The sequence below is a fragment of the Puma concolor genome, chromosome D1 (assembly GCF_028749965.1).
Source record: "Puma concolor isolate L17-30 chromosome D1, mPumCon1.1.hap2, whole genome shotgun sequence".
NCBI lineage: Eukaryota > Metazoa > Chordata > Mammalia > Carnivora > Felidae > Puma > Puma concolor.
Window position 1 is genome coordinate 7611190 of NC_141676.1, and position 12854 is coordinate 7624043.

A 12854-nucleotide genomic window follows, 5' to 3' on the forward strand; every position below is an offset into this window, starting at 1 on the left:
TAATATGGGGAGATAGCCTGGAGGCATCTAGAGTGGTAACATCCAGGCAACCCTGGGGCAGGGCTCTCTGCACTGTGCAGATGAGTAGCCCTGACCTAGGGCACCCAAAGATGCTGGGGCCACCACTGCCCTATGGCCACAACCACCTAGCAGGGATCACACAGCAGGGGGGGGGGGGTCTCCTGCTCTGCTGGAGGGAGGTGCCACACTGATGGCCTCGAGGACTCACTCCCTCTCTGACAGGCACCAAGCTCTGTCCATCGGACCTCTAAGGACCCACCCCTTCTCTGGCTCTCCACCCAATGAGCTTCCAGAGGGGAGTCCAAGATCCAGATCTAAGGCAAGCAGCACCCTGTATCCCTGGCCACAGTGACTGGTCCACGGTGGACACGTGACCTAAGTGGATCCGATCGGAGTTCTTCTTGGGATTTCCACAGGGAAAGCTAAAACACTCTTTATCACATTTCAGTCTGTTGCCCCTGGAGCACCCGGCACCCATCCTGGGGCCAAAAGGAAAATGCTCCAGGCTGCAACACCAAGAAATCGGAATAAAAAAATTGAGTCTGGGAAACTGGGTCCTGGCCATGAGTTTGTGTCCAGATCAGACCTTGCCTGAAGCTGCCGCTGCACCGTGTGGTTACAAGGGCCTAAAAAGAATCCCACTCTGAAGTTAAGTTCAAGTTGGGTTTTCTACTACTATACCCAAGAGAATCCTAAGTGATCCATGGCAGAGCTGTCCAAATATGCAGCCAAGAGGATTGTTTGGCCCTCCTGCTGCTGGGTTCAAAAGTCAAGGACAGAGGGTATGGACAAAGGGTCTGCCCTGTCCCTCCTCTCTGGGGCCCCAGGCCCCACTGGCTGGCAATGTTTGCCCCACACACCCTCCACGCACACACAGACTTCCCACACAGCACTGGATGGACTTTTATTTTAAAGTCAAAGGCACAGCCTGGATGGGCTGAGGCAGTGACTGCAGATGCCCAGCCCAGACCCTCAAGGCCCTGCCCCCAGCCAGGAGCAGCTGTGCCAAGGGGGGTGGGGGGTGGGGGGTGAGAAGGGGCCTCCCCTTCTTGGGGTTGCCTACCTCCTAACTTAGCCCCAATAGGGGAGAAGCGGGTGACATAAAGTGAGGCAGAAATGCTTCAGGGGTCCCCCAGGACCTCTCCTTGAACCCCCCTCCCCAACACAGGTCTTTGGTGGACATGATTGCACAGACAGTCCATAAAGTGACAGCGAGAGGGGCGCCCCCTCCCAAGAGCAGGGCCTCAGGGGAGGGCAGGGGAGAGGTCCCAGTTTCTCCCTGCGGCAGGCAACTCAGTGCGTAGAAATGCGGGAGGAGCCCTTCCCTGCAGGAACAGCCCCCTGGGGGAGAAGTGACTTCAGCCAGATGAGGCGCTGTCGTGGCAGAGGCCCCTCCCTCCCTGCATCTCGAACTCTATCTGGTAAGACATAAAAAATTCTCTGCTTATAAAAATACTTCTGCTCTGTCTGGGAGTGGGGTGGGGGGGAGGGAGGAGAGGGAAAGGCAATCCCTGGGGATGGGGCGGAGCCGATACCGGAGGCTCCCAGGTCACAGCCCCTGTGGGGGAAGGGAGGTTACGGGGTGGGGGGTGGGGCTAGGAGGGGGGCAGGGGGCCGTTGGCTCGTCTGGGGGCTCCTTTGGCGGCGGGGGCCCTGCCCGGGGCGGCGGGCGCGGGGGAGACGCGGCGGGAGGTGGCGGCGCTCCGCAGCTTCTGTTTCCGCCGCTTGGCCAGGGGCGCGTTCTCCACGCTCTTCAGGAAGAAGCCCTCGCGTTTGCCCCGGTTGAAGGCCTGGCAGAAAGGCGGGTGAGTCCCCCATCCCCCACCACCTACCGGGCCCCTCGACTTCTAGAAACGAGTTTCGGCCCCCAACCCAGCCCCTCCCTCCCATCCCACCGGATCACGGCCATCAGGTGGCCGGCCCGCAGCCTCTCCCAAAGGTCAAGGCGCCGACCACCGGGGGAGGGAGGTCAGTACTCCGTGCGCCTCACCTCTCCGGGCTGGGAGGCCCCGCCTCTCCAGGCCCCGCTCGCCCACCGCCCACAGGCCCCGCCCCTCACCATGAAGGTGGCGTTGAGCCCGGAGCGCACAGCCGGACCCGAGGATTCCAGCACGTCGGGCGTCCGGAGTGGGGGCGAGGAGCGCGCGCTGCCGTCCTGCAGCCACGTGCTACCCCGCAGCCCCTCGAGCTTCAACCGCTTGGCGGGGTCCACCGTCAGGAGCCCTGGAGGCAGGGAAGTGTTGAGGAGGGGCCGTGTGTGTGCGCGCGCGTGTGTGTGTGTGTGTGTGTGTGTGTGTGTGTGGAGACTGCGCCCCAGAGACCTCCCAAGAGCCCCACTCTCCTCCCGGCCCAGTTCCCCAGACCAAACACTTAACCCATCGAGACCCCACGGCCGCCGCCTCCCCGGCCATGATCTGTGACCCTGCCCCCACCCCCACCGGCTCCACACCTCGGACCAGCTCCTTAGCTTCTTCAGACACGCCCTGCCAGGCCTCCCCGTCAAGGGAGAAGCGCCCCTCGCGGATCTTGCACATGATCTCTGCCGCCTGGCTCTGCCCGCCCTGGCCTGAAGCCCCCTGGAAGGGGACCTGCCCCGACAGCATCATGTACTGGGGAGGTGGAGGGAAAAGTGAGACCGGTCCGGGCTGCAGGGCCGAGACAGGCCAGGAGGCCGACTCAGCCCACCCACCCACAGAACCATTCACCCTCTCCATGAGGGTAACTCCTGAGGATGAACCCTGACCTCCAACCCCTAATACTTGGGATGCCCTGACCTCAGCACCGGAGCAACCCTGCCTCTGTATGAGGAGGCCCTCTAAACCCAGCCTCCGAGCAAACGCTGCCACCCCCACCATGACGACCCCTGTCCTCCGCCTCGGGGGCGTCCCTGTTGGCCCGCCTCGAGAAGCCCTCGGACCCCAGGCTCGGGGCACCCTGAACCCTCCTGGGGACGCCGTCTCATACCAGAATGACGCCGAGGCTCCAGAGGTCGCAGGACTCATCGTAACCCTGCTGCGCCAACAGCTCGGGGGCTGCGTACTGCAGCGTGAAGCAGGGCGTCTGCATGGGCCCCGCGGGGCTCTGCGGACGCAGCCGCGCGAACCCAAAGTCGATGATCTTCACCGGGGCTCCGGGCGTGTCGTCGGCGTACAGGATGTTCTGTGAGGGCGGCGGGGCGGCCTGTTAGGGACTAGCCCTCCGCGCCTCGGCCCTCCCCGGCTCCCCCAGCCCCGCGCCCACCTCCGGCTTGAGGTCGCGGTGCACCACGCCGGCCTCCTCGTGCATGAAGCTCACGGCCGACACGAGGCTGCGCAGGATCTGGCTCGCTTCGGACTCGCTGAAGTGCCTCTTCTTGCGAATGTGCTCCAGCAGCTCCCCGCCCCGCAGCAGCTCCAGAACCAGGTACGTGTGCAGCTGCGGGGCGGGGAGCGGCGGGCCTAGGTCACCATCCGGTCCCGCTGGGAACCTTCGGTCTCCGGCCAGGCCCCACCCACTGGCCGGGCCCCGCCCCTAGCCTCAGGCCCCGCCCCTATTCGAGCGAGGAACTACCATCACCCCCAAAACAACCCGTAGGCCCCAAGTCAGCCTCCCGGGCCTCCGCCCCTTCGCCACCTTAAATCCCAGCCCCCTCCACGTCAGCCTCAAATTCAGTTCCCTTGGCCATCCTCAGCTCCGCCTTCCGACCCCCCCATCCTCCGGCCCTACTACCCTCCGATACCACCTCCCTGGCCTGACGTACCCCTCAAGGCCCCCGCACCCAGTCCTCAGGCTCCTCCTCCTGCCCTCCCCGCCCGCCACCCCCACCCCCACCCCGTCTCCCGCCCTCCAAGGGCAGTCCTGAGTCCCTGCGTTGCGCCCCAGCCCAAGAAAGCGTCACCTGGTCGTGATGCACATCATGCAATTTCACCACATTGGGGTGCGACTGGCAAAGCCGCAGGGCCGCCACTTCTCGCTGCGTGTTCGCCTCCAGCCTGGGGGCGAGGCAGGCGGGGTCAGTTCGGCCGACCTCCGGCCCCGCCCCCCCCCGCCCCGCCATTGCAGGCCCCGCCCACCCCAGGCCCGCCCACCTGCGGCTGAGGATCTTGACCGCGAACTCCTGGCCGCTCTGGCGCTGGCGGCAGCGGCGACACACGGAGAAGCTGCCTTGGCCCAGTGCGGGCTCCCGCAGGTCCAGCTCGTACTGCTGGAAGAAGGGCGAGTCCTGGCGGCGAAGGAGGCGCGTCAGAGGTCGCACCCGGGAGCCTTGCGGCCACGTTCACATGCCACCTCGGAGAGGCTCCAAACCTCACCGTGGGCACACCTGGTGAAGCCAGGTCTGGAGTCCCTGAGCCCAGACTCCCCAGAATCAACATCCCGCCCCCCCCCACCCCCCCGGCCCAACCCACCTGCATCATGGCGCTCCTGGCCACCGCTGCCCGGCCGGGCCGGTCTCCAGCGCCAGATGCTTCCAGCACATCTGTCATCACCGCGTTGTTATGGTCAAACAGGATGGAGGGCGCCACGAAGGAGTATCCCTGCAGGGGTGGGGTTTGTGTCAGAGGCTGGTGGGTATAGGGGCTGGAGGCACAAATGGAGTCCTAGGAAGACCCAGCCTGGGTGAGGGGCAGGGCAGGCAGAGGTAAGACCCTGGACCATAGTAGGTAGTGGAGGACGTTCCTTTGGCATCCCTGGTGCACATAGGATGTGTTGACATGTTATTCCAGCTTGTTCTATGATCACATGGGTCCGCATCCCGCAGGAATCTGAAACTCCGCCCTTCCCATCACAGTGACCGCCAAGTGCTAAGCGCCAAGACCATCATCTGGCACAATGTAGTGACCCAGACAACGACGGACCCAACGCATAAAAGGGGCATGGCCTGGCATCACACACACTTAGCTTATGAGAATTCAAACCTACCCACTGAATACAAAAAAGTCATTATTCCTTCATCTCAAACCAAACATTGCCCCCCCTCCCCCCCCCCCCCCCCCCCCCGCCTGCAAGGGGAGGGGCCACTGAGGAAATACAAAGAGGCAATTCAAGGGTTTCTTAAGGGTCATTTTGATGATGTATTGTTTTCTGCTAAACACACAGCCCCACTGTGCACGAGAATGCAGGCTCTAGGCTTTTCTGTTTGGTTCATTGATCAGTCCCCGGGTGCCCGGATCAGTGCCTGGCACATTGTAGGCACTCAATACATATTTTTGAATCGTGAAATGGATGAATGAAAGTAACCGCTGATTCACCAGAAAGAACTGTCTCATGAGAACCGTGAGACAACGGATGGATGGTTCTAGCAAAGCCATCACTTGGGAGAGGGCTCACAGAGGGGACTGATCCACCTATGGTTCACATTGGCCTATTCTTCCTTCATATTTACGGACCGTGTCCTACAGGCCAGGCCCCCACACTGGGCAAAGGGACACAGAAATTAAACAGAGTCAGTCCCTGCCTTCTGGGAGTTTCCAGACCAGGGGAAGCAGTCTCAGGAAGGCAGTTAGGATACAACCTGACACACTGCTCAGAGGAGGTGCCAGCTACAGAGAACCGACGCACAAGGAAAGGGCAGCCCAGGACTAGGGGAGTGGGGAAGAATTCACACAGGAGCAGCACGGCTTGAAACAGGAGTGGGAGGCTTGGAAGATGACTAGGAGCCTGCCAGGTGGGCAATGGTGGGGAAGGTACTCCAGGTGGATGGAACTGCATGTGCAAAGGCACAGAGGCGTGTTTGTCATAGGTGCTGGAGCACCAAGTGGGACCACAGTGAGCACTGAGGCTAGAGCGCTGAGCAAGAATGACGTCATACGGGGCCTAGAATGCCGAGCAAGGAAGTCTGGACTTGTCCAACAGGCCTCAGCTTCTAAACTTGAGTGGAGGGGGCCTGTGCTTCCACAAATGTGATACGGTTTGCCAAAGGAACATGCAAAGCCACAGTATAAACATGGAATCTCTTTCTAGTTGTCCACTTAAGCAACTGAATAGTTAAAATGATGCTTTTAGAGAACAGTAAAGAGATGAGTAGAGTAGAAGGGAAGTTAACATGAAATTTCAAGATACACCACGAGATTCAAAGACGTGTCCCGCCACGGCCGTCAGCAGGACTGACGACTCCGGGTGCCCCACCAGTGGAGAGGGTCTGGGGGAGACGCTGAGTCCTGATCAGAACACAGGGCCTATGCAGGGCCATGAGTCAGCCAGGGCCAAGGCTGGCAGCGAGGTCCTGTCTCCGTGGCGCCTGTGGTTCTGTGAGCTCTCACCTGGAAGATTCGAGGATCCCCAGGCGGGGGGCTGCCAGGGGGTGAGTAAACAGGCTCCAGCCGCGTAAATTCCTCTGCAAAGTTGCCCACATCCAGCTCCGAGCGGATCTGGGGCCGGAATGGGGCTGGGATTTTCCTGGCAGCCAACGCAGCCCAATCCAGACCCTGGAGAGGAGTAACAGATGGGGGGGGGGGGGGTCAAGGGTAGGGAAGTGAAAAACCCGGTCCCCTCCAGGCCACCTTCCCTGGGCAGCTCCTCTGTGAGACAAGGGGCTATCTGGCATTTGGGTGGAAAGTTGTCCTTCCTGCCTCCCCGGCTTGTGTTTCTCTCCCTCTGATAACAGAATCCCGATTTCCCTCACAGAATCGCCCCTCCACCACACTTAGTCAATTCTGGACTTTCAACAGCATTGACATGCAAAACAAGTCTCTTTCTCCAACTGGGCTTGAATGCGGAGCATGTGGGCCTGGAACGGCCCGGGGGGGGGGGGGGGGGGGGGGGGGGGGGGGGGGGCCCTTCAGGGTCTAATGATGAACAGAAAAGCCAAGACACAAAAAAGAAAGAAATTCTTAATGACACAAATCCAGCACCTGGATGCAGCCTTGCCTGAAGTCAGCCCACTTTTCCTTGGGACTTTTCACTTACGGGAGCTAAAACATACCTTTTTATGTTTAAGCTAGGGGGGCAGAGCCCGCTCATTGCCTGCCAACCATCCATCGTCCGGTCTTCCTTAGTACCACAGCCCCAACTTTACTCCAGGAAGCAATGGACACAACTAACTGACTGCAGAAAACTTTGGGGCACTTGGGGGGTGACCCATAACTTGTAAGCAGTAATTGCGAGGTAGGAATCCAGAGAAAGATCCTCAAGGGGAGGGTGACTAGTTGGCACGTGCCATTTTGCCCTTCTCCTCCTTTGTCCTCTTGATTCCTGCCTAGATAACGGGCTAGATGGCAAGAGCTCTGGCAGCCATTTTGGCCCACGAGGCAGCCCTGGGCACAGAGGCTAAGAATGAAGGAGCTCGTATTCACAAAACACCACAGCAGCCCTGTGGTAAAGCCAACCTTTATACATTAATTAATTAATTAATTAACGTCTATCTATCTAGATTGTTCACTCCAATCTTCGTTCTTAGCAGCCAAACTCTACTCCAGGATATCCCCATTTTGGGTTCGACTTTTTTGTCACTCACAGCCAAGAGGCCTGATTTGGGCTTGAAGGCCGCTGGGGCTGGCACCAGGATCTCAGCATTGCTCTCATCAAAGAATCTCTCTCTTTTTTTTTTTTTAATGTTTATTCATTTTCGAGAGACAGACAGAGCACGAGTGGGGGACCGGCAGAGAGAGAGGGAGACACAGCATCGGAAGCAGGCTCCAGGCTCTGAGCTGTCAGCACACAGCCCGACACGGGGCTCGAACCCATGAACCGTGAGATCATGATCTGAGCCAAAGTCAGACGCCCAACCGACCGAGCCACCCAGGCGCCCCACCAAAGAGGCTGTCTTGAGAGAAGGGGGTCTGAGGGGACCACCACCCCTTCTGAGCCCCAGGCCTTGAAGACCTTAGCGCCTCTCCAGTATGATTACTGGTCAACCCACTCCCAGCACCCGGGGCATGTACTCAGGGCGGGCTTGAGGAATTCACTTAAGGAAACTGACGCTTGTCAGCCACTTCCCCCGCGAAGGGACATCTTCACCACAGAGACTTGGATTCCTGTCTAAGAAAGCATCTCCAAGGAACCTTCCAGGCAGGTAATTGGTGAGAAGATTTAAGAGGATAGCACTCACAGCAAGGATAACTGAGTGCCTGGCCCACGGTAAGTGCCCATAAATGCGTACTTCTGTTGCAATGTCAGACAAGTAGCAAATCTGATTCCCCGCCCGTAAACAGAACACAGCAGTTAAGAGCATGGGCTTCCAATCACCCAGACCTGGGTTTGGATCTGAGCTCCATCACCCCCCGGCTGGGTGATCTCGGGCAAATTACTTAACCTCTCTGAGCCTCGGTTTCCTCATCTGTGAAGATGGGGATGATCAGAATGGTTCTGAAGGTTACATGACATAACGCAAAGAGCCAACACACGGCCAGTGATCACCGCTTCAGGGTCCTGCTGGGCAACGATGCCGGCCATGCACCGGCGCCCGAGCCAGCAAGGTCTCGCAAGGAACACGATTCACTCTGCACTGCACTCTAACCTGTGTGTGCTCTTACCAAGTGAACAAAACCCCCAGGGACTGACCGACTGTCCCTCTGAATTACAGGCACACAGATTGTACAGGAGCAAAGAACAGAATGCCTGGGAGGATGCTAAGAGCCAAAAGAGTGACTCTTAGTTCTGCTTCGGGCCGACAGGAGACCCGCGACCTGTTCCCAGCGTGACCCCCATTTCCGTTGCCGGTCTGGAGCGGGTCACCTCCCTTCTCTGAACCTGGCTGATGACGAATCCATGCTCAAGCCCCTGCCAGCCCTGCCCGTCAATGAGCCCAAACATTCCTTCCCCCAGGAACCCGACCCATCCTCCAAGTTTCACTAGAGACGGAGACGACAAACCCACTTTCTTTTTCTGGAGGTTTTTCTTCTTCTTTTTTTGAGAGAGCGAGCGAGAGAGCGTGTGAGTGGGGGAGAGGGGCAGAGGGAGAAAGAGAGAGAGAGAGAGAGACGATCTTAAGCAGGCTCCACGCTCAGCACAGAGCCCGACGTGGGGCCTCCATCCCACGACCCTGGGGTCATGACCAAGGCCAAAATCAAGTCAGACGCTCAACCAGCGGAGCCACCCAGGGGCCCCCCGGAGGTTTTTCTAAATCAAGTGAAATCAGCTAGTCTCAGACATCCCCCAACACAGGGCAGCAGCCTGGTCTGGGTGTGTGCAGGGAGGTGTGCGGGAGGGTCAGGAGCCTCACCTGGAAGAAGGGGTGGGTCTTGACTTCCTGCGCCCCTGGGGCCCCGCGCCCAGCCGCTTCTTGGGGTCTTTGCAAAGTAGCCGCTGCAGCAGGGTCCTGTGCCACGGGCCCGATCCGGGGGGGGGGAAGGGAGGGGAGCACTTCAGGATCCGTCTGGGAGGATTGGGGGGGCGTCAGGGGGCAGCGAGCCCCCTCCCCAACCCTGCCCAGGCCCCTCAGCCACCCTCCTCGCCCGCCCCGCTCACCGGGACACCTCCGCCTGCGTGTTCCTCTCGCCCTCCAGCGTGAAGGGCGAGGCCCCCGTCAGCAGCTCGAAGAGCAGGATACCCAGGCTCCACCAGTCTCACAGCCTGCCAGGCAGAGCCGGGGTCAGGGCCACCCCCGCCTCGCCCCGCCCCCGCTCCCCACCCGCTCCCCTGCAACCCACCTTGCCGTGCCCCGACTTGCTGCGGATAATTTCGGGGGCCATGTACTCGATGGTGCCACAGAAGGAGAAGGTTCGTTCTTTCTGGGAGGGCAAGAGGACCCGTTTGGACACCCAGCAGTCCAAGGCTCAGAGTAGGACTCGCTGGACTTGTGAGGGTCGGAACAGAGGGAGCCTCCTGAAGGCAGGACCTGGATCTGTTTGCCTCTGCGCCGCGAGAAACGCAGAGCCGGGTGCGGAGCAGGAGGAGACAGGAAGGAGAAGGCTCGAGTGGGGGTGCGGTAGGCAGACGCGTGGCCCTGCGCTCACCTCCTCCGTCCAGGAACTCCTTGCTGAGCCCAAAGTCTGTGAGGACGATGTGGCCCTCGGAGTCAAGCAGCACGTTCTCCAGCTTCAGGTCTCGGTAGATGATACCCAGCTGGTGGGAGAAAGAGGGACACTGAGGCTTCCTCCCCGACGCCCCCCCCCCCCGCCCTTACCCCGCTTCTACGGCTCGTGTCCGAGGCCGAGCACCAAGACCCAGCTCGGGGATCAGGGCAACCCCCTAGAGAAGGGGTGTCCGGTGCAGGAGTGAGCCCAGGGACCGGGCCGTGGGATGGGAAAGGCCACTTAAGACGCCAAAGCAAGGAACGGGGACGGCGCAGGGATGCCCCACGGAAACAGGTCCCAGAGGGAGGAAAGCCTACGAGAAGAAGGCCTTGGGAGCCAAGGCCTGAGGTCCCCATTTGAGGAAGTTCTGCAAGCGTGGCCCCTGGAGGTGGCCCCGGGTTCCCCGTCAGAGGAAAGCCCCTTTCAGGAGGTGCCGGAGGAAGGGAACCCCCTCCCCAGGCAGCGCTACGGCCTTCCTTCAGAAGGCCTGTGCGAAAGGCGCTCCAGTCCCCCCAGGAAGCCCCAGACACAGCGATTCAAGGCTGCCACGGGGGTGCCACGTTCGGCAGCAGCCGGGCGGCCAGGTCCTCACCCACCTTGTGCAGGTGCTCTAGGGCCAGCACGATCTCGCCCCCGTACACGCGCACCTCGGCCTCTTTAAAGTGCTGGCGCTGGTACAGGTGGGTGAACATCTCGCCTCCGTTCACATAGTCAGGGGGGAAGGGGGGTGTGGAATGGACGTCGGGAAGCAACCCTGATCGCCGTGGCCCAACCCGCCTCGGTGGTGGCCTCCAAGGCGGGCAGGTGCCCGCCCTTACCCAGGATGAGGTGCACGCTTGGCGTCCGTCTGGAAGGCATAGTGCAGCGTAACCAGGAAGGGCGCCTGGCGCACCAGTTCCAGCACCGAGCGCTCGGTGCGCGTGTGCTCCTGGGTCTTGGCGCGCTGCACCAGCGCCGCCTTGCGCAGCACCTTCATAGCATACAGCTTGCCTGCGTCGTGCCCGACGGCTTTGCGCACCAGGAACACCTTCCCGTAGGCTGTGGGAGCAGTGAGCGAGCGGAGGGTAGACCGTGAGCAGAAGGGTGGTGCGGACTGGTGGGGGCGGGGGGGGGGGGGGTGACGCCAACCCAGGAGGGTGTGCAAACTGGGGGAAGGAGACGGAGTGAGAGGCCAGCGTGCAAAAAGCTGACAGAGCCTTCTGAGGAAAGGGTGTACGCGGCCCAGGAGGGTGCTCCACAAAACCAGGAGAGGTGCAAACCAGGCTGGAAGGCAGGCAGCTCCAGGAGGCCTGCGGGGCAAAGTGGGGGCAGGACATGTGCAAACCCGTAGATCAGACAGAGACGCCAGGGGGTGCAAGGCAGAGTGGACAGGGGAAGGGATGTGCAAACCCAGGCCGGGGCGCGTGCAAAGCTGGGAGCGAGCAAAGCAGGAGACCGGGCTGCCACATCGCCTGGGGCGGGGGAGGAGGTGTGCCAAATCACTTGGGAGGGCTGCAAGTCCTGGAGGGTGCCGGCGAACCCCGGGAGGACCTTGCGGGGAGGGGCGGTGTCGATGTGGAGCGCCCCAGGAGCAGGCACGTCCCTGGGAGTGGGCATGCAAACCCTGGCAGGGCGGGGCGGGGCAGGCAAGGCGGGCTGTGCCGGGAAAGGGTGGGGGGCACTGCCGGAGGCCTGGCCCGGGCCCAGGCCCGGGCGGGTGCGCGCGCGCGAGGCTCAGGGCGCCAGGCCCGGGACACCTGCCCCGTGGGGGTCCCTCACCTCCCGTGCCCAGCACCTTGAGCAGCTCGAAGTTCTCGACGCTCACCTTCTCCTCGTGCCCGGTCAGGTTGGCTGCGGCGCAGCAGGCGAATGAGCGCGGCCAGTGCATGACCCCTCCCCGGCGCAGCCCCGGCGGCCCTCCCCCGGGGCCCCGCACCACCGGCCCCTCCGCGGCCACCCCTGCCCCACCTTCGGTGATCCGCAGCTCACGGCGCAGCCCTCGTCCTCGTCCTCGTCCCCCATGGCGTGCGGGTGGCCGGGGCCCTCGCGCGGCTCTGCTCCGGGCGGCCGCCGGTTACATGGCGGCTCCGGCCGGGGCGGGCGCTTCCTGGTGCCGCCTCCGGGGCCGAGGCGGGCGCCGGCGCCGCCTCCCGCTCCCCGCCCCGCGCGGCCTGAGTCAGGCGGCTGGAACGTGACAGCGCCGGGCTGCGGGAGGGGCGGGCGGACGGGGGCGGCCCGGCTCCCCTCGGGCGCGCGGGGCGGGCGGCCGTGCCGTGCGCTCTGGGACCCCGGGCGACCCTCTGGGGACCCGGGAGCACCGGGAGCCAGGCCCAGGTGCCTGGGGAGAACCCGGAGCCTCTACCGGGTGGACATTCCGCCCGGGTGCCTGCTGGAGCCGGTGGTGATGAGGCACCGGAGCCCGTGCCCCAAGGAGGGGGGCACACAGGTGCTTCTGAGCCCTCCCCTCCAGGGAGCCAGCCCCCCGGGCAACCGGGCATCTGCCCGCTTCCTAGCCACCAGCGAAAGGGAGGGGTCGCCGAAAAACCATCATCCGCTCACTCCTTGGCTCCCCTCGCGCGGGTGCTGCCCGCACAGCCTCGGCCCAGCACCTCTCGCACAGTGTGGACTTGCCTTTGCAAGGGGAGGGCCTGGGGCTCAGACACCCTGAGGGCCCTGTCCCCGGGCAGCGGCTACCCAGAGAGCGCCTGCAGGGGGCGCTGAAAGGCCGCTGGGGTCAAGCCCGACCCTGGAGGGGGGCGGGGAGTGGAGCGGGGTGACTGATTTTGACCCCATCCGTTCGGAGCCGACCTGTGAAAGCACCTCAGTCCCCAGCCACCCTTCGCAGCCCAGCCAGGGCCCCCGGCTGGCCTGTCCTCCAGAGCCCCCCTGACAACCGATAGGAGCCACCAACAGGGTGGGACG

The 12854-nt window shown here is 62.3% G+C and overlaps 1 protein-coding gene across 1 annotated transcript; it reads right to left on the reverse strand.

Annotated features, from left to right (window-relative positions):
* Nucleotides 1-906: 906 nt before the first annotated feature.
* On the reverse strand, nucleotides 907-12026 carry RPS6KA4 (ribosomal protein S6 kinase A4). Its single transcript, XM_086677048.1, is given in 20 exon segments — nucleotides 907-1811; nucleotides 2081-2244; nucleotides 2471-2630; nucleotides 2986-3180; nucleotides 3262-3435; nucleotides 3899-3992; nucleotides 4089-4222; nucleotides 4407-4535; nucleotides 6261-6425; nucleotides 9161-9192; nucleotides 9195-9313; nucleotides 9406-9502; nucleotides 9584-9668; nucleotides 9894-9902; nucleotides 9904-10002; nucleotides 10550-10674; nucleotides 10782-10991; nucleotides 11712-11783; nucleotides 11901-11921; nucleotides 11924-12026. Coding segments are annotated over 20 exon segments (2310 nt in total). The 5' UTR covers nucleotides 11955-12026; the 3' UTR covers nucleotides 907-1616.
* Between the last annotated feature and the right edge of the window lie 828 nt (nucleotides 12027-12854).